The sequence below is a fragment of the Podarcis raffonei genome, chromosome W, assembly GCF_027172205.1.
Source record: "Podarcis raffonei isolate rPodRaf1 chromosome W, rPodRaf1.pri, whole genome shotgun sequence".
Taxonomy (NCBI): Eukaryota; Metazoa; Chordata; class Lepidosauria; order Squamata; family Lacertidae; genus Podarcis; species Podarcis raffonei.
In genome coordinates, this window is record NC_070620.1 from 29,791,786 (window position 1) to 29,811,296 (window position 19,511).

A 19,511-nucleotide genomic window follows, 5' to 3' on the forward strand; every position below is an offset into this window, starting at 1 on the left:
GTGAGGAGGTTCAACAGGTGCCTGACAATGATGCCAGAAAGGGGCGGAAGGCAGTGGGGAAAGTGTTGAACACTCAGAGGTCTGTAAATGTGTGTTCACAACTCCTCTCAGCACGTGATTCGAGAGGGGGTGTGGAGAGAGGATCAGAACTCACAGGGTTAAGGAGTTCTGAGTGACGTCTCACATTCTGAGGCGTGGTTTAGAATACTGAGGGGAGTGTTTTACTGTATTTCTCTCAGTGTGTGTTTGCTCCGTTGCGTGAGAGGAGCGAAGATGAGTGCATTGTCACCAGGAGAGTTATGACTGTTGTTTTTGCTATGGGAATAAAGACTTAAAGTAAGATAAGAAGACACCGTGCGTTAAGCCTGATTTATTGCACACACACGGCAACCCTGCTTCTGTTCCGCTGTGTTTACACTCTGCTGAAATCGGAGGAGCCCCGGGAAAACAGAGTCGCCCAGAGGAAGCGTGTGGACCCCCCGGGGGCCGGCACAGAAACTTCTTGATAGTCAGGAGAACTATGATGCCAAGACTAGTCAGAAGTGCAAGATGGTAAGGCCCAAGGCCAATCCAGTTGCATGTAGTTCCAAGGGTGGAACGGATGGTACAGGGGTATACTGTGTGTATGACATCTGTATGGTTGTTGCAGTTACACTGATGACTACAACACTGCTCATGCATCGGGGGAGGATGTTAGGATTCTTGCTCCGTGTCTGCAGTCATGGGATTGTTGTCTATCACATGATGGTGTATGTTTTCATTCCACAGTATGGGAAGTGACGGAGACAGGATGTTTAGGTTACTGTGTTCCGTGAAGTGGGACTATTGTCCTTTGTTCTTTTTCTTTTTGCTGTCTGATGAGAAAGAGGAAGTATTATATGTAAATAAAAGTAGATTAGCCAAAATGCTGTGCTACTGAGTTCCGTTACGCAAACTGCAAATACTCTGTAGGATCCCTAAGTGTGCTGATGCTTCTTGGTATCAGCCACTGTGATGTTTGGGCTGAAGAAAGCTTTTGAAGCTCCCGAACGACTGACCAGGAGGGAGAGAACATGCCAGTCAGGCATGTGTCTCTGCCAGTGTCCTACACGTGAGTAGGACGATCCTAACAGTCTGTATATAGAGTGTAAATAAATAGTAGCTTAGATCTACAAAGTCCCACGCTTGTTGCTGCGTAACGCTAGAAGTATAGTGTGCATAAATCAAGCTGATTTATGTTGCTGGAGCACCCTGGAGAAGAAGGGAGATGCCTTTTTCAGTGCTGCACACATTGGAGGACGCTCGGAGTTTCAGGGGCTTGCAGGCGGCCCCAGGGCAACTTCCAGCAGTTGAATCCCAACACTAAGTAAAAGCAAAAACAAAAGAAGTGCCATGGTCGGATCACTTCCTGCGATCCTTCACTTTTCTGCGATCCATCACTTTTCCTTTTTTTTTAAAAAAAGATATTTATTAAGGTTTTTAAAGTGTTACAAAATGAAAAAAGGAAAAAATAAAAATAAAAAAATAAAAATAGTTAAAAACAATTCCATCTTTCCTTTGCTTATCTTTCCTTTGCTTATTTCCCGGACCTCCTCACACCTCCCTCCTTTGTATTCCAATTCAATTTATTAATTCAGCAAATCCTTTCCCTCTTTATTTATCCTAATCTTTCATTACATTACCTTAATCTATTATCATCTTATCTTGTAGAAAACCTTCAAACTTAAAGCTTAAGTCTTATTTTTACCAACTTCTGATAACCATAATATTCTTTCCTAATTCTTTAAACATTTTTGCTAGGGCCAAGCCATTTCATTTCAACATCCTTCTAACATTCATCAATTTTATAAAACAATCCTAGTAACAAAAAAAAAGAAATAAAGACAATCCAATCTTCATCCAGCGTCCCTTCCTCCTGGTCCCGGGTTTTGTCAGTCCTTTTTATCTCATTGATCTGGCGCATTAACCTGGTAACCTTATATCCGAGGCCCTTAAGTCTCTTCCATGTCCCTTCCGCGGCTCTTCTTCATATTCTCCTTTCACTCGTGGGAACTCCAACTCAGTGATGTTTTTGACCCTTTTCAACAAATCAGCCCCTTTTCTATAGTCCAAACTAAACTCCGTGTGGTATTTAAAAACGTGTTTCAAAATCCTTCCAAAATTGAGAGCCCCCACAGCTCCAAACCTCTCACGGCCCATTGCCAGACTCGGGAAGTCCAAACATCCCCCCATTTCCAAGCCAGTCCAAGCTTTATCTTCCCAAGTCTGTTTTTTTCCAAGTTCATTTGTCAAGTCCAAAGGCTCATGTTCCTGCAGGTCCGCAGCTCCCTCCATCTCTGGCGCCCAGGATTCAGCAGCATCCTCTTCTCTCAGCTGTTCTGTCAGGACACACTCCTGATTTAATTCCTGGGTGGGCTCCATATATTTCCCCACTGCCTGATCCAAATTTCCCACTGCCTGTTTAAAATTTCCCACTACCTGTTTAAAATTTCTGATCGAGTCAGACATCAAATTCGTCTTCTCATGTAATTGTTCCAGTAGGGCATTTGTTTTATAAAAAGCGCACAACAGAGCTTCTGAATACATTGTCCTACAAGGTCACAAGTCTATTCCCACGATTGTAATCTATGACAGCTGTAAGCTCCCTGGAATTAGTTACAGTTTCACAGTCTCCCTCTAGGGGGGAAACTTCTATTTGTTCTTTCTTTTGAGGACAAATCTAGCAACAAAGTTTCTTTTTTTTGAGATATTTTGTCGATATTTGTTCCTTTAAAATGCGGAAGGAAACAATGGAATCACTATGTTTCTCTTCTTTTGGCTATCTGTCAAATTTTTTTTGTCTCTGGTCAATGAGCTTCAAACGTCAGTCCTGACACCCCGCTCCAGGATCAGGACGATGGAAAGTTACTTTACTTTAAACTCACTTCTGCAGGTTCTCCGGCTACCGAAGGGGGGTTCAACAATTTTAGATGATAAAAGCCAATCCTTTAGAGATGATTTTCTGAGCTCTAGTTTACGTTGTCTTTGCTTTATTCAATCTACAAAGAAACGGAAGGCTGACTTCCTGTTTAGACCTTCCCGTCTCAGTACCAAATTGAAATAAATTTTAAGACCGATTCCTTTCTGCTCGCGAGTCCTTATTTAAAGTCCAATTGTTCCAAGTTCAAGTACTCACGGGTGATTATTTTAGAAGCCAAATTGTCCCAAGAAGAAGGCAGCGCTCTCCGGCAACGGCTATGCAGCTTCGCTCCACGGAAATAGCAGTTGACTCACAGCACCGCGCCACTTCCCCCTCTTCGCTTCGGAGCCCGTTAGTGGGTTCCTTTGCAGGTTGGGGGGGGCGCTAAAGGTGCCCGCCGAGTCCCATGGTCACAGGCTTCATCCGCCTGTGATTTTTAAAGGGTCCCCGCTTCGCCGTAGCGGGAAAGACCCGTTTTGCGCGGAGCTAGTCCCTCCAGTTCAGAGGGAGTCCGCCATTGCCGATGGCACCACCCCGGAAGTCTGCAATCCATCACTTTTCCGCGACCCTTCCCCTCTGCAGGGAGGTGGGACCGATTCGGATGGTCCGCCCCCGCCACTTAATGGATCCAAATGTGTCAGGGGTCTGCCTTCAAGGGAGGGAAGAGAGACAGGAACGTACAGACAGCCTCCTCCTTTGTTGAGCAGCTGCACCTTGTCAGAGTCTGGTGAAAGCGAGCCTTTAGGAGAAACGGATGGCAAGAGAAAGGGGGGGGGGAGGATGCAAAGGCTCAGTCAGGCTGAGATGAGCCACGACACCGCTCCCAGGGAGTTGGAAGTGCCTCTTCTGTCGCATAGTTTTTGCAAGGGAATTACACGTAAGGAAAAGAGGGGGAGAGGGCTTTTATGCTGGAGGGCAAACAGGAAAAAGGCACTTCCGGAATCTGCTAGTGATTGAGGCAGACATTGATTTTGGACCTCTGGACTGTACATAGTTTTGCACTCAATAAAACCTGTAAAAGACAGGTGGGAGTCCTGGCTGTTATCTTCGTGAGCAACCACACACACTCCTCACAAAATGGTTTCCAGAGAGTGGTAGGGAATGTTTTATCCCATGTTGATGGCCTTTCAGCGGATTCCCTTGTGGACTGCAGAGTTAACCAGGGCTATCGACTGTCTGGCTCCAAAGCGCTCCAACTGAATGGAGCCCAGACAGCCCCGTGATGTTCTCCAGAGCTGAGGGCGATGAAACAATCACTGAGACAGCTAGAGAACCAGAACCAGTGAAGGGGGTGAATGTCTTGTGTGAGTGTCTGGAGGCGGTTGGAGGATGGATGTTGGCTAACAGATTGAGATTGAATCCTGACAAGACAGAAGTACCGTTTCAGGGGGGCTGGGGGACTGTCACCACCAGTGTTTCTGCTGGGTTTGCATCAACCAAATTCAGCCTGGTTAATACACCAGCAATTTTCTGTGTTTGGTGTACCAGAAAATTACCTGCTTGGTCCTTCTCCACCTGCAGAGAAAGATAGTTGGATACCTCACCAAGATCCTTCATGTCAAAGTGCTCCTTCAGCTGAGCTAGGGTGCTTTGGTACAAAGCCTGATTCTTCCAAAACAAAAGAAGATCATCAAAAAAACATAAACAATACCGTTTGTTTTGCCCCTCCTCTTTGACAAACACACATGCCTTGGTGAAAACCTAGAGAAAGCAATGTCTCAGTGAGTTTTGTGTCACAACACCTGGCACTCTGCTTGAGGCCATATAGGGACTTCCGTAGTTTACAGACCATTCCCTTCTGTACCTGCACTCTATCAGGTAGAAGCATATACAGCTCCTCCCCCAAAATCCCGTACAAAAAAAGCTGTGTTCACATCGTGATGAGAAACGTGCAGTTTCTCCTCTGCAACAATCTTGAGCATTACAGTGGTGCCTTGCAAGACGAAATTACCGTATTTTTCGCACTATAGGACGCACCGGTCCATAGGACGCACCTAGATTTGGGGGGGGGAAATAAAGGGGAAAAAAATTATCCCCCCCCGCCAGGTGCGGGGCTGGGGTGGGGGAAGCCCGAGCTTCCCCCTCCCCCAGAACGGGACCCAGAGCCATGCCGAAGCTGCGCGCAGCTTTGGCATCGCTCTGGGAGCTTGCGGGGCTGGGGGAGGAGGAAGCCCTCCGCCAGCCTCCAAACCATGTCGGGAGACAGCGGGATGGCGCGCTGCGCCTCTCCCGCTGTCCCCCGAGTTTGCGGGGCTGGCGACGGGGAGGAGCAGGCTTCTCCCCATCGCCAGCCTTCTAGCCAAGTCGGGGGACAGCAGGAAGGGTGCGCTGCGCCTCTCCAGCTATCTCCCGAGTTTGCGGGGCTGGCGATGGGGAGGAGCAGGCTTCTCCCCGTCGCCAGCCTTCTAGCCAAGTCGGGGGACAGCAGGAAGGGCGCACTGCGCCTCTCCCGCTGTCTCCCGAGTTTGCGGGGCTGGCGACGGGGAGGAGCAGGCTTCTCCCCCCCGCCAGCCTTCTAGCCAAGTCGGGGGACAGCGGGAAGGGCGCACTGCGCCTCTCCCGCTGTCCCCCGAGTTTGCGGGGCTGGCGACGGGGAGGAGCAGGCTTCTCCCCCCCGCCAGCCTTCTAGCCAAGTCGGGGGACAGCGGGAAGGGCGCGCTGCGCCTCTCCCGCTGTCTCCCGAGTTTACGCGGCTGGCGACGGGGAGGAGCAGGCTTCTCCCCGTCGCCAGCCTTCTAGCCAAGTCGGGGGACAGCAGGAAGGGCGCGCTGCGCCTCTCCCGCTGTCCCCCGAGTTTGCGGGGCTGGCGACGGGGAGGAGCAGACTTCTCCCCCCGCCAGCCTTCTAACCAAGTCGGGGGACAGCGGGATGGCGGCGTTCCGCCTCCCCGCTGTCCCCCGAGCTTGTGGGGCTGGCGGTGGGGCTCTCCTGAAGCCTGGAGAGCGAGAGGGGTCGGTGCGCACCGACCCCTCTCGCTCTCCAGGCTTCAGCGAAAGCCTGCATTCGCACCATAGGATGCACACACATTTCCCCTTCATTTTTGGAGGGGGAAAGGTGCGTCCTATAGTGCGAAAAATACGGTAATTCGTTCCGCGAGTTTTTCCGTCTTGCGAGTTTTTTCGTCTTGCGAAGCACGGTGTCAGGAAAGTTTTGGAAAAGCTTCAAAAATCACCAAAGTCTTCAAAAACCTCAAAAAAGGGGCGTGCTTGGGAGGGAGGGAGAGAGGCGGGCGTGGGGCGTGGGGGGAGGTGGGGTGGAGGTTGCTGCCTGAGCCCCCGGGATCGGTTCGGCTCGCCTTGCTCCGACCCTTTGCACTACAGTCGGCGCCGTCTTGCTGCTGCTGCTGCTGTCGCCATGGTAGTCAAAACTCCTACCGGTCTAAAAGTTGTTTGCCCGCTGCGGGCAGGAGGGAGGGAGGGAGCGTCAGCGACGGTGGATACCTATTGCCCCTGTTGCTGCTGCAGCCGGCCAGCCAGCCAGAAGCACGCGAGGGGAGAGGGGCGCATCCAGCCCCAGCCAGCCAGCCGCCCGCCGCGGGAAGGAGGGAGGGAGGGAGCGTCAGCGACGGTGGATGCCTATTGCCCCTGTTGCTGCTGCAGCCGGCCAGCCAGAAGCGCGCGAGCGGAGAGGGGCGCATCCAGCCCCAGCCAGCCAGCTGCCCGCCGCGGGCAGGAGGGAGGGAGGGAGCGTCAGCGATGGTGGATGCCTATTGCTCCTGTTGCTGCTGCAGCCGGCCAGCCAGCCAAAAGCGCGCGAGCGGAGAGGGGCGCATCCAGCCCGTTGGAGAGGAGCGCGGGGGCACGTCCCCGGTGGCTCCGAAGCTGACCTTGCCTGGCCCGGCGCCTTCCGCGCTGCCAAAGGGTGACTCACCTGCTGCCTGCGCTGCGCCGGGACTAACTCGAGCGGGGCGAGGAGAACACACACTCGCGCGCACACACACCGAGAGGCAAACTTGCCACAGCCGTCGACGTCGCGGGGTTGGAAAGCGCAGAGATGCAGGTAGGGGGCGCCCCTCGCAGGGCGAGTGCCGGAGGGCCTGGGCAGGCGCTCTTGTCACTGCCGGGGCGCTGGGGGGGGAGAAGGAAGGAGCCCCGTCTGAAGAGCCCCGGAGCCTGGCCTCCCTAACTGGGAGTTGTGGGGAGGGAAGTGTGAGCGCCTTGCTATTTTTCGCCGAAACAAAGCTCCCTCTTCCTCAGAACCCGCCTTCACGCATTCTTGCCCCTACGGAGATGCACACTGCGTGCTATGAGTTGCTCCTCGAAGTCAAGTCGCAACTGTATTAACGGTTTTACGAAAAAGGAAACAAACTTGCAAGACGTTTCCGTCTTGCGAAGCAAGCCCATAGGGAAAATCGTCTTGCGAAGCAACTCAAAAACGGAAAACCCTTTCGTCTTGCGACTTTTCTGTCTTGCGAGGCATTCGTCTTGCGAGGTACCACTGTAGTCTAATGCTCTCATACTTGACGGTGGGTGAGTAGGTCTCGTGGTATTCCTGTCCTGGTATCTGTGAAAAACCTCTGGCGACCAGTCTGGCTTTGTGCCTGACAACCTTGCCATTCTGGTCTGTCTTGGCCTTGAAGACCCATTTGCTGCCAACCAGCCTCATTCCTGGGACTGTTGGCACCAGCTCCCAGGTTTGGTTCCTATTCAAGGAATCAACTTCAGCCTTCATGGCATTAAGCCATGGTTCAGCATCCTTCGAGGTTAACTCCTGGACCTCTTTGAAGCTTGAAGGTTCCCACACCTTTTCTGAGCTACCAAGAACAGCAGTTGCTGTCTTAGCAAACTCATCAGCAAATCTCTTTGGAGGTTTGCCTTTTGTGGCCCTTTCAGATCTGCGTGCTAGACGCAAGTCTTCTGCACTCATCTCCTCCTTCTTAGGAGAAAAGTGGCCAATGGTGAACAGTGGTTCTTCCAGTCCAATGTCAGACGCATCAGATGGTCTGACTGAGGCCTTTGCGCTCTTGTAGTCTGCTGCGTCATCACTGTCGCTGACAGCAGCACCAGCGCTGCTCACTGAGCCGGAATCCGAATTCTGATCATCATCCTCAGCTTCCTCTTCTACCTCATCATCTTCATCCTCCTCTGAGTGACTCTGAAAAATTCCCACATTCCTCCCCCCCATTTGGGATTGTACTCAACACTCTTTGTGACCCTAATGGTCTTGGAGTCAGTCATGAATACCCTGTATGCACCTTTTTCGTACCCCATGAACAAACTATGTGCCCCACGCTTCCCAAGCTTGCTGCTCTGTGGGGTGCGGACCCACACGTCAGAACCAAAGATTCTCATGTGCTTGACGTAAGGTTTCTTACCAAACATCTTCTCATAGGGAGCACAACCAATAGGCGATGACAGTCTCCTATTATACGTATAAACAAAACTATTCAAAGACTCCGCCCAATATTTCTCAGGGAGATTGGCATCATGCAACAAGGTTTTTAGGCCTTGCAGCAAAGTTTGGTTTGCCCACTCGCAAAGTCCATTCTCCCATGGAGATCTGGGACTTGAGAGGTCGTGCTGGAGTCCCTTCTCAGTCAGGAAAGCTTCAAACTGCTGAGAAGTGAATTCACCGCCTCGATCAGTAAACAAACAGCCAATGCGTTTACTGTGAGCATTCTCCAACCAAGCACAGAACGCCTTGAACCTAGGAAACACTTCTGACTTCTGCTGGAGCATAAACACATGAATGTACCTAGAAAAAGAATCAATTAAAACCATGAAGTACCTTGCTCCACCCAAAGAGGGAGCAAGTGGACCAACCGGGTCTGTGTGGACTAGCTGGTAGGGTTTGGAAGCCTGTCTGCTAGACACCTTGCCTTTTGGAGCAACCTTCACCTTGTTCTCTGCACAAGATACACATTTCATGTGAAACTTACAGGGCTTGATGTTCACACCCTGAACCAACCCAGGCATTTTGGCCAGTGCCTGCCAAGACATTTGACCAAATCTTCGGTGCGCCTCGTCATCATAAGTTATCATCCTGCATGAAGAACTTTGTTAGTTTGTGCAACACAACAAGATTCAACATTAGACACACCAACAGCTTTGTCATCATAAGTTATCAAGAACAAGCCATCAACAAACTTTGCATGCAAAATGTCCTCTTTGCCCTTCCTGATGACACAGATGCCCTTCTTGAAAGAAATCTCAAAGTCTTGCTCAGTCAGCTGTGGGATGCTGAGCAAATTGTCTGCAGAATCTGGAACAAAAAGTACTTTGCTGATGATTGTATGCAGACTTGCCAGTTTCACTCTCCCGACTCCTGCAACTCTCAGAGTCTTACCATCAGCCTGCTGAATTTCCCCATCCTGAGGTGTGAAGGAAATAAACAGATGCCGATCCTTCGCTACGTGCGTCAACGCTCCTGAATCCACAACCAATCTGCCTTTGGCCTTTGGAGAAGCAGTTCCAGCAAACAAAGCCTTGTTTTTCACCAGCTTGGGTTTCTTGCCCCCCTGCTTCTGGCCATCTGCAGGCTTCTTCTTTTGTTTCCCTCCAGCCTTTGGGCAATGACACTGAATGTGACCTTGATTTCCACAGTTGCAGCACTTCACAGCTGCCAACGCCTTGGCTCCCCCTGGAGGCTGGAATGCTGTGCCACACTGCTCCCCCTGAAGCACACAAGCTGGTTCAGCTGCATTCCTCCAATCATATTCGTTTTGCAAGGTCACCAAAACTTTTGAAGCAGTGAGCTCCTGCACAGGAAGAGTTGCCAGCTGGCTCGCCACAGCGCGGCAGCTCACATCTAAAGAATCCAGGATAAGGATTGCAAACAGAGATTCTGGCATGTTGAAACCTCTTTGAGTCAATTCCTGTCTGAGTTTCTGTAACTCTAGGACATGACTTCTGAGGTTCCCCCCCCCCCCGGCTCCAAGCACTTCTTGTGCAGCTTTTTGAAGTAAAGCAACACAGACCTAGCTTCTTGTTGGAGATGTGAGGCCTGAAGCCCCTCCCACATCTCACGCGAGCTGGTCTTGCCAGCCAGGGTAATTAACTCTTCTGGATACAGATAGGTAGCCGTGTTGGTCTGCCATAGTCAAAACAAAATTTTTTTTCCCTTCCAGTAGCACCTTAAAGACCAACTAAGTTAGTTCTTGGTATGAGCTTTCGTGTGCAACTTCTGGCAACTTCTGTTTCAGTGTATCTGAAGAAGTGTGCATGCACACGAAAGCTCATACCAAGAACTAACTTAGTTGGTCTTTAAGGTGCTACTGGAAGGAAAAAAAAATTTGTTTTAACTCTTCTGGAGCTACTGAGAGCAGAATTACCCCCATGGCTCTTGAATCTTGTACAATCTTGTACATCAATCAGAGGTGCTTGGGGGTCCTCAGAAACAGTGTGCCACACACCAAGCCTTCTCAACTGGCCCTTGCAGTACCTTGCCCAGGTCTGATAACTGTGGCCATTAAGCTTTGGGCACGGAACCCCATCTGAGGCTTGTAAAAGATCCATTCCTGCTCTTCATGCAAGCCTTGGAACTGGATACAATTTACAATCAGCCTTATCTTAAGCACGTCGTAAATCAGACATAGCGTGCTTCTCTCTCCGGCCTAATTGGTTCTTGGCACAGACTTCAAAAGCCTTCTAGCTGTGGCCGGGACAATCAGCTTCACATACCTCTGTCTCTGCTGGGAGCCATCAGCAGTCTTACTCTCCTGTAAGCACCATGGATCTAGGCCCGAAACCCTTTTGTTGGGATACTGCCAGGAGTCGGGGGCATCAGGCAGGCATCAGACAGGCCCCCAGCTGACTCCAGCCACCAGCTGGCAGCCGGTCTCCCTTGGAACAGCATCAAACAGTGACACAAGCCTCAGATACGTTTAGAGACCCATGCACGCTCTGTCAGCAGAGTGTGTAAATCACCTCACAGCAGAAGAGGCAGACAGAGAGATGTGCAAGCATAATGTACAGCATTTATTCAGCATAGTTCAGGAACAAAGGAAAACATGTCTGCATCCCTTCGTGTCCAGCAAAACAGCAAAGCAAAAGCTATATGCAAACGGAAGTTCCCAGCGAGTGCTAAAAGTAAACAGGCATGTGACACACAACAGCCTGTTCCTGAATGGGGCAACTGTGCCCCTGAAGGACCAGGTGCGCAGCCTGGGAGTCATTTTGGACTCACAGCTGTCCATGGAGTCCCAGGTTAATTCTATGTCCAGGGCGGCTGTCTACCAGCTCCACCTGGTACGCAGGCTGAGACCCTACCTGCCTGCGCACTGTCCCACCAGTTATACATGGTCTGGTTATCTCCTGCTTGGACTACTGCAATGCGCTCTATGTAGGACTACCTTTGAAGGTGACTTGGAAACTACAACTAATCCAGAATGCAGCAGCTAGACTGGTGACTGGGAGTGGCTGCCGAGACCATATAACACTGGTCCTGAAAGATGTACCTTGGCTCTCAGTATGTTTCCCAATACAATTCAAAGTGTTGGTGCTGACCTTTAAATCCCTAAACACCCTTGGCCCAGTATACCTGAAGGAGCGTCTCCACCCCCATCATCCAGCATGAACACAGAGAAGCAGCACGGAGGGCCTTCTGGCGGTTCCCACTGCGAGAAGTGAAGTGACAGGGAACCAGACAGAGAGCCTTCTCAGTAGTGGCGCCCCGTGGAACGCCCTCCCATCAGATGTCAAGGAGATGAGTAACTATATTACCTTCAGTAGATATCTGAAGGCAGCCCTGTATAGGGAAGCTTTTTAAGGCTTAATGTTTTACTACGTCTTTATATACGCTGGAAGCTGCATATGGAAGGCAGGGTACAAATAAATTATATTATTATTATTAATTATTATTATTATTATTATTATTATTATTATTATTATTATTACTGGAATGCCATTTGTTGTCCAGCCTTCTCGATATTCTCACACATCTTACAAGGACCAGCACATGCAGGGTGTTACCAACCTGACCTACCTTGCTGAGGATTCGGTAAAGGAGCCCAAGGATAGTCTTAGATTTCCCAGTCCCAGGTGGCCCATGGATCAAGCAAACTTTGGGCAATGAAGGCAGCTTCATCACAAAGGTGTAAGCAGTTTCAATAGCTGTCCTTTGATCTTCATTAAGCTCCTTCATGTACGAAGACTGTGGGGCAAAGGAGAGGACAAAGGTGCATCTCTCACCAGAACGGACCGTTCCAAGATTTCTGTGACCTAGTTCACACTAATACAATGCCAAAACATGGCTTAGTGTGAGCATGTGGGTTCGCAGAACAGGAGACTGTGATGGCTTTGCTTACAGTATTCTACTGCTGTGAGCTAGGTCTTGGTTTGGGCTACAGCAAGTTTTCCAAACTTAAGCCTGTGGTTTGCCTCTCTTAAAGTTTGAACCACATGTCCAAGTCCAGAAGACACATGCAAGCCAAACCATGGTTTAGCTCACAGTAGCAGGACCTCAAGGCGAATCAAACTAGCCACCATCTCCTCTTTGAGCACCTGCAAGTTTGCACTAAGCCATGGTTTGGTTTAGCATTTTGTGCAAACTGACCCTGCGTTATCTGTCCTCACTTCAGAGGTACAAAAGCCCCAAGGATTTGGAAGTCTCTCTTCAATGGACCTCTCATTTTGCAGAAAATTGCCACAGGAATGTTATCACAATGTCATTCTCTCCTAAGGCCCAAGTTCAACTTTCAGGAGGAAGAGTGGGATATAAATTGAATAAATAAATGAAGATGAAGGAGGAGACTGTGGAAGACTGCTGCTGATGTTCATCAGCTTTGTGCCAACCAGATGTTTTGGACTACCAGTCCCATCAGCCCTGGCCAGCACGGCCAATGGTTGGAGGTGATGGGAGTTGTAGCCCCAAACACCTGGGGAGTGTCAGGCTGGGGGAAGGTTGGCTTAAGACAGGTAATGTGCGCTCAAGCTTAATTTTGGCTATGGAAAGACAGGTGGGACTCAGTGAATTTCCCAAGCAGCTAAATTTCACATCCATGTGAGATACAGCCAAACAGGAGACAAAAAAGGTGTAGATGGAATTATGCACTGGGTAGTGGCAGGGGGACCTTTTCAGTCCAAGGGCCACATTCCTTCCAGAACAACATTCTGAGGGCCACATGGCAGGGACAAAAGTGAGCAACGCAAACATGGTGGCTTTTACCTTTCTTCACATTCAAGACACCACTCTCCTCCCAAATTCAGGCAAGCAAGAGGCTTGATCAGAGCTCAAGGACACATCCCAACCAGGCAGATAACACCACCACCACTCAAGGAGGGTGCAAAGCAAGGCCAGTGAAGGGCAAGGCCTGGGTGTCTCTAATTCATTCTCGCATTGCTGGATCATGTGATCCTTATTTACATTCCACACTGCTGGAAGTGTGGGAACAGAAACTCAGACAAGAGAACTTCCGTTCTCTGTGTTTTTATTTTTCTGCTCTTTGTTCTCTGCTTTCGGACAGAGAAGACGTGTGTGAGAGACACTGCTCACACCAGTCATGTTTTGTTGTTTTGATTTGCTGTAAATTAATAAATTTCGTGATGCCACACGCCTACACAGCCTCGCTTCTTGCAGAACTCTGCTAAGCATGCATACAGCTCCACTGGATGTATGTCGCAGTTCTCCTGCGTACAGAGGAATGTACGCACACTGGGGACAGTGTGTGTGGCCTAGGCAGACTTGCAAGTGCCAGTCAGAGAGGCCTGGAGGGACTTCCGGTGGAGCGCGATCCTGCCGCAAGCAAGGATTTTTCCGTGAGGAGAATCCTAATAATAATAATAATAAATTTTATTTATATCCCGCCCTCCCCAGCCGAAGCTGGGCTCAGGGCGGCTAACAACAATAAAACAATACAAAAGTACAACACAAGCAACACTCTAAAATCATTCATTATAAATTAATTAAATTCAAGCCACTGGCCACCATTGGGCCAGAGCTCCGCGAAGATTGCCGAGGGAGGCAGTCAGGCTGTGCCCTGGCCAAAGGCCTGGCGGAATAGCTCTGTCTTGCAGGCCCTGCGGAAAGATGTCAAGTCCCGCAGGGCCCTAGTCTCTTGTGACAGAGTGTTCCACCAGGTTGGAGCCACAGCCGAAAAAGCCCTGGCTCTAGTTGAGGCCAGCCTAACTTCTCTGTGGCCTGGGACCTTCAAGATGTTTTTATTTGAAGACCGTAAGTTTCTCTGTGGGGCATACCAGGAGAGGCGGTCCCGTAGGTACGAGGGTCCTAGGCCGTATAGGGCTTTAAAGGTTAAAACCAGCACCTTAAACCTGATCCTGTACTCCACCGGGAGCCAGTGCAGTTGATATAGCACCGGATGAATGTGATCTCGCAGCGAAGACCCCGTAAGGAGTCTCGCTGCAGCATTCTGCACCCGCTGGAGTTTCTGGGTCAGTCTTAAGGGCAGCCCCACGTAGAGCGAGTTACAATAATCCAGTCTGGAGGTGACCGTCGCGTGGATCACAGTGGCTAGGTCAGGGTGAGAGAGGTAAGGAGCCAACTGCTTAGCTTGGCGGAGATGGAAAAATGCCGCCTTTGTTATAGCTGCAATCTGCGCCTCCATGGAAAGGGAGGTGTCGAAGATTACACCCAAACTCTTAACGGACGGTGCTGGCACTAACTGCGCCCCCGCAAGAGATGGGAGTTGCCCCCCCAATCCCATATCGTCCCGTCCCAGCCACAGGACCTCTGTCTTCGAAGGATTTAGCTTCAACCGGCTCCCACGTAACCATCCAGCCACAGCTTCCAGACATCTGGTCAGTGTGTCTGGGGCCGAGTCAGGATGGCCATCCATCAACAGATAGAGTTGGGTGTCATCGGCATACTGATGGCAACCCAGCCCAAAACTCCGGACAAGCTGGGCGAGGGGGCGCATAAAGATGTTGAAAAGCATTGGGGAGAGTATCGCACCCTGAGGTACTCCACACACCAAGGAGTGGCGCGATGACAATTCCCCCCCAAGCGCCACCCTCTGTCCCCGACCAGAGAGAAACGAGCGCAGCCATTGAAGGACTGTGCCCTGGATCCCCACGTCGGCAAGGCGGTGGTCCAGAAGTTCATGATCGACCATGTCAAAAGCTGCTGACAGATCTAGAAGAATCAGCAGCCCCGACCCGCCTCGATCCAGCTGTCTGCGAAGATCATCTGTTAGGGCAACCAGAGCTGTCTCGGTCCCATGACCAGCGCGGAAGCCAGACTGGAATGGATCCAGAGCCGATGTTTCATCCAGAAACCCACCAAGCTGTTCAGCAACCCCTCTCTCAATCACCTTACCCAGGAACGGAAGATTTGAAACCGGGCGGTAATTGGATAGATCTAAAGGATCTAATGATGTTTTCTTTAAGAGCGGGCGCACCACTGCCTCCTTCAGTTCCCCTGGGAATGTCCCCGTGCCAAGGGACAAATTGATGATATCCCCCAGGAGGGCCCGCACCTCGTCTGGACACGCTCTAATCAGCCAAGACGGGCACGGGTCAAGAGGACAGGTGGTGGGCTTTCCAGCTCGGAGGAGTCTGTCCACATCGGCTGGGGATATCCAGTCAAAGTGGTCCAATACTGGACCCGAGGACAGTCGAGGGGCCTCCAGTTCCTTTATTGTATCCAAATTGGCAGGGAGGTCATGGCGGAGCAACAAGACCTTCTCCGCAAAAAAGCTCGCAAATGCCTCACAGCCGTGTGTCAAATTGTTATTTAAATTTGGCTGTCCTTCAAGGGACGTTAAAGACCTGATTATACTAAATAATTGCGCCGGGCGAGAGCTAGCGGATGCAATGGAGGCCGAGAAGTAAGACTTCTTAGCAGCCTTCACCGCCATCTCGTAGGTTTTCATAAAAGCCCTATAAGCTGTTCTTGAGGCTCCATCACGGGCACCCCGCCATACTCGCTCTAGCCGTCTGAGGTCCCGCTTCATTTTCCGGAGCTCCTCGGTAAACCAGGGAGCCCGGTTTCTGCGGGGTCGCAGAGGGCGCTTCGGTGCGATCTCATCGATGGCTGCCAGGAGCTGGATATTCCAGCCCTCAACAAGCTCAGTCAATGAGTCGCCAGGGGGAGCAAGGTCCCGCAAGGCTTGGCGGAATCTATCAGGGTCCATCAGCCTCTGCGGGCGAGCCCAAATCGGCTCGGCACCTAAGCAGGGTGGGGGTGGAAAGTCAATCCTGGCTTTCAGAGCGTAGTGATCAGACCGTGGCACCTTCATCGAAGGAGACATGATCACATCTATACCTACACCAAAGATCAAATCCAGCGTGTGGCCTGCTTGATGTGTGGGGCCCGAAACAAACTGGGAGAGCCCTAGTGTCGCCATGGAAGACACCAGGTCCAGAGCCTGTGAGGAGGGAGTGGCATCAGCATGGATGTTGAAGTCCCCCAATACCAATATGTTAGGGAACTCCAAGGCCCAGCCGGCCACCGCCTCCAATAGGCCTGACAGGGTGGCTGCTGGTGCGCTAGGTGGCCGGTACACCAGCCAGACAGCCAAGCTCTCCTCGGTGCCCCACACTAGGCCAACACATTCAATGCCGGGGATCGATGGTGATGGTAGAGCCCTGAAAGGACAATCTTCCCGGATTAATAATGCCACCCCTCCCCCCCGGCCCACGGTCCGTGACTGGTGGAGGACGGAGAAACCCGGAGGCGCCATCTCTCGTAAGGTAACTGTTGCCCCTTCGCGCACCCAGGTCTCCGTCACACAAGCCAGGTCGACCCCCTGCGAGATAAAGAAATCTCGCAGGGTGGCGGTTTTGTTGCCTATAGACCTGGCATTGCACAGCACCAGTGACGGAGGTGAGTAATCCTTGCTCGCCCTACCCTCGTACCTCGGGATGAGGCGCAGATTGGAAGGGGTACGAGCATATCCATATCTCGATCCCCTTCGCCTATAACATCTGCCCCCACCGCCATACCTCCCTCGCCCCTCCACGGTAGCAATCCCAAGCCTCATAGTAGCCTCCATTGATGGCAATTAATGTTATTCTTTCGCAGCCTAAAACAATAAAACCTTAAAACAATAAAAACAAAAAACAAAACAACCCAGAAAACAATAAAACAATACAAATAAAAACTGCAAAAATTACAAATTCATCAAAATCTAACGAATTCCCAAGCCCACCCAAACATCCATCCCACCCCCATATATAAAATCTAAAGGGAAAGGAACATTTTAAAACATGTTAAAAAGAACTCTGCACCCCTCTGGGTCCTCCTGGGCAGTAGCAGCATCAGTGGCAACAACCGTCCCTGTGAGGCCCCACCTGGGCCAGATAGTGGCAGGAGCAGTCCTTGTGAGGCTTCAGGCCCCGCCCCAGGCCAGATGGTAAGTGGCAAGAGCAGGGCCCTCAGACATTCACAGGGGAGTCCTCCTGGGCAGCAGAGCATTCCTTTTGAGGCTTCAGGCCCCACCCCAGGCCAGATGGTAAGTGGCAAGAGCAGGGCCCTCAGACACTCACAGGGGAGTCCTCCTGGGCAGCAGAGCAGTCCTTTTGAGGCTTCAGGCCCCGCCCCAGGCCAGATGGTAAGTGGCAGGAAGGAACAGGACCCTCAGACACTCACAGGGGAGTCCTCCTGGGCAGCCGAGCAGTCCTTTTGAGGCTTCAGGCCCCGCCCCAGGCCAGATGGTAAGTGGCAAGAGCAGGGCCCTCAGACACTCACAGGGGAGTCCTCCTGGGCAGCAGAGCAGTCCTTTGAGGCTTCAGGCCCCACCCCAGGCCAGATGGTAAGTGGCAAGAGCAGGGCCCTCAGACACTCACAGGGGAGTCCTCCTGGGCAGCAGAGCAGTCCTTTTGAGGCTTCAGGCCCCACCCCAGGCCAGATGGTAAGTGGCAGGAAGGAGCAGGACCCTCAGACACTCACAGGGGAGTCCTCCTGGGCAGCAGGGCAGTCCTTTTGAGGCTTCAGACCCCGCCCCAGGCCAGATGGTAAGTGGCAAGAGCAGGGCCCTCAGACACTCACAGGGGAGTCCTCCTGGGCAGCAGAGCAGTCCTTTGAGGCTTCAGGCCCCGCCCCAGGCCAGATGGTAAGTGGCAGGAAGGAGCAGGACCCTCAGACACTCACAGGGGAGTCCTCCTGGGCAGCAGGGCAGTCCTTTTGAGGCTTCAGACCCCGCCCCAGGCCAGATGGTAAGTGGCAAGAGCAGGGCCCTCAGACACTCACAGGGGAGTCCTCCTGGGCAGCAGAGCAGTCCTTTTGAGGCTTCAGGCCCCACCCCAGGCCAGATGGTAAGTGGCAGGAAGGAGCAGGACCCTCAGACACTCACAGGGGAGTCCTCCTGGGCAGCAGGGCAGTCCTTTTGAGGCTTCAGGCCCTGCACCAGGCCAGATGGTGAGTGGCAAGAGCAGGGCCCTCAGACACTCACAGGGGAGTCCTCCTGGGCAGCAGAGCAGTCCTTTGAGGCTTCAGGCCCCGCCCCAGGCCAGATGGTAAGTGGCAAGAGCAGGGCCCTCAGACACTCACAGGGGAGTCCTCCTGGGCAGCAGAGCAGTCCTTTTGAGGCTTCAGGCCCCACCCCAGGCCAGATGGTAAGTGGCAGGAAGGAGCAGGACCCTCAGACACTCACAGGGGATCCTGTGCTATTTCGGGCGAAAAGGGGTGCTACAGGGCGCAGTAGCCCCCAAATTTAATCTCTGGGGGGTCACCCGGAGTGACAGGTTCCCAGCGAAGCCAGGAGCAGCCCGTTCGGCCGTCAGGTAACTCCAAAAGGAGCGAAGAGAACGGTGGAGCGGGGTTGCGGGCTACAGGAAGCCATTTTCTACACCCGAAAAGCGAAGCCCTGAGCTTGCAAGAGAAGCGCTCCATTCTCAAATAGAAGAAATTTGGACCTAATTGGATTATAATTTCATGGTAACAAATCAAGGAAAGATTCGAAATATAAAGAGAAAAATTTGGAGTTCAGCTGTCATCTGGAATCAGGATAGACGTAATGCGGCGCGCAGAGCTGGAAAGGGAAAGTGAGTTGCCACTGGCGGTTACTGATTTCTTTCTCTCCTAGAACTTTATTTAAAAGTAACTCTTTAAGAAGCTACAAAGTTTTAAGACTGCTAAAGTTAGAAAGGGAGAGCAGAAAGTTAAGATTGAAGAAGTTTGTGGTCTTTGATGCAACGGAGGGAAACATAGAAGTGCTTTGTTACTTTCACTTTTAAAAGAACAAAGAACATTGAAATGGAAAAGGAGCTTCCGACTCCATTATTAAAACTCTATTGGAACGACGGTTAGGTGGAAACAGCGGATAAAGGTCTTTTTAGACTTTATTATGGGAATCCTTAATGCTAAATAGGATTATAGCTGCCTCTGTCACTTAAGCATATTAATTACAATTGGGAAACCCCTTTTTTTCCTTTCCTTTTTTTATGTATTGGGAACTTTTAAGTCTAAAACTGCGTATATTAAAGGAACTGTCTGTTACCCTAGTGGAAGGAACGAGATACTACAATTTGTTTTTCTCTGATTTTTTTCCTGGCGAAGGAATATAATACTGAGGGATATAATACTGAGAAGTGACTTGTGCCTTTTTAGTCCAGTGAAGGGTTCTGCGTTTGTTTTTATTGTTTTTTTCTTCATCTTTTTGGGAATTTTGCCTCTGAGATTTTGTCACTTAGATATAATTTTGGACCTTTGTCATTTGGATATAAATTTTTCGAACGTG

General features: G+C 51.1%; 1 protein-coding gene across 1 annotated transcript in view; it reads right to left on the reverse strand.

Moving 5' to 3' along the window:
• LOC128406010 (probable helicase senataxin) overlaps positions 1-19,511 on the reverse strand; it is a 183,090-nt gene that overhangs the window by 70,602 nt on the left and 92,977 nt on the right. The window contains 1 exon segment of the mRNA XM_053373059.1: positions 11,861-12,028. Coding sequence (XP_053229034.1) covers positions 11,861-12,028 — 168 coding nt within the window.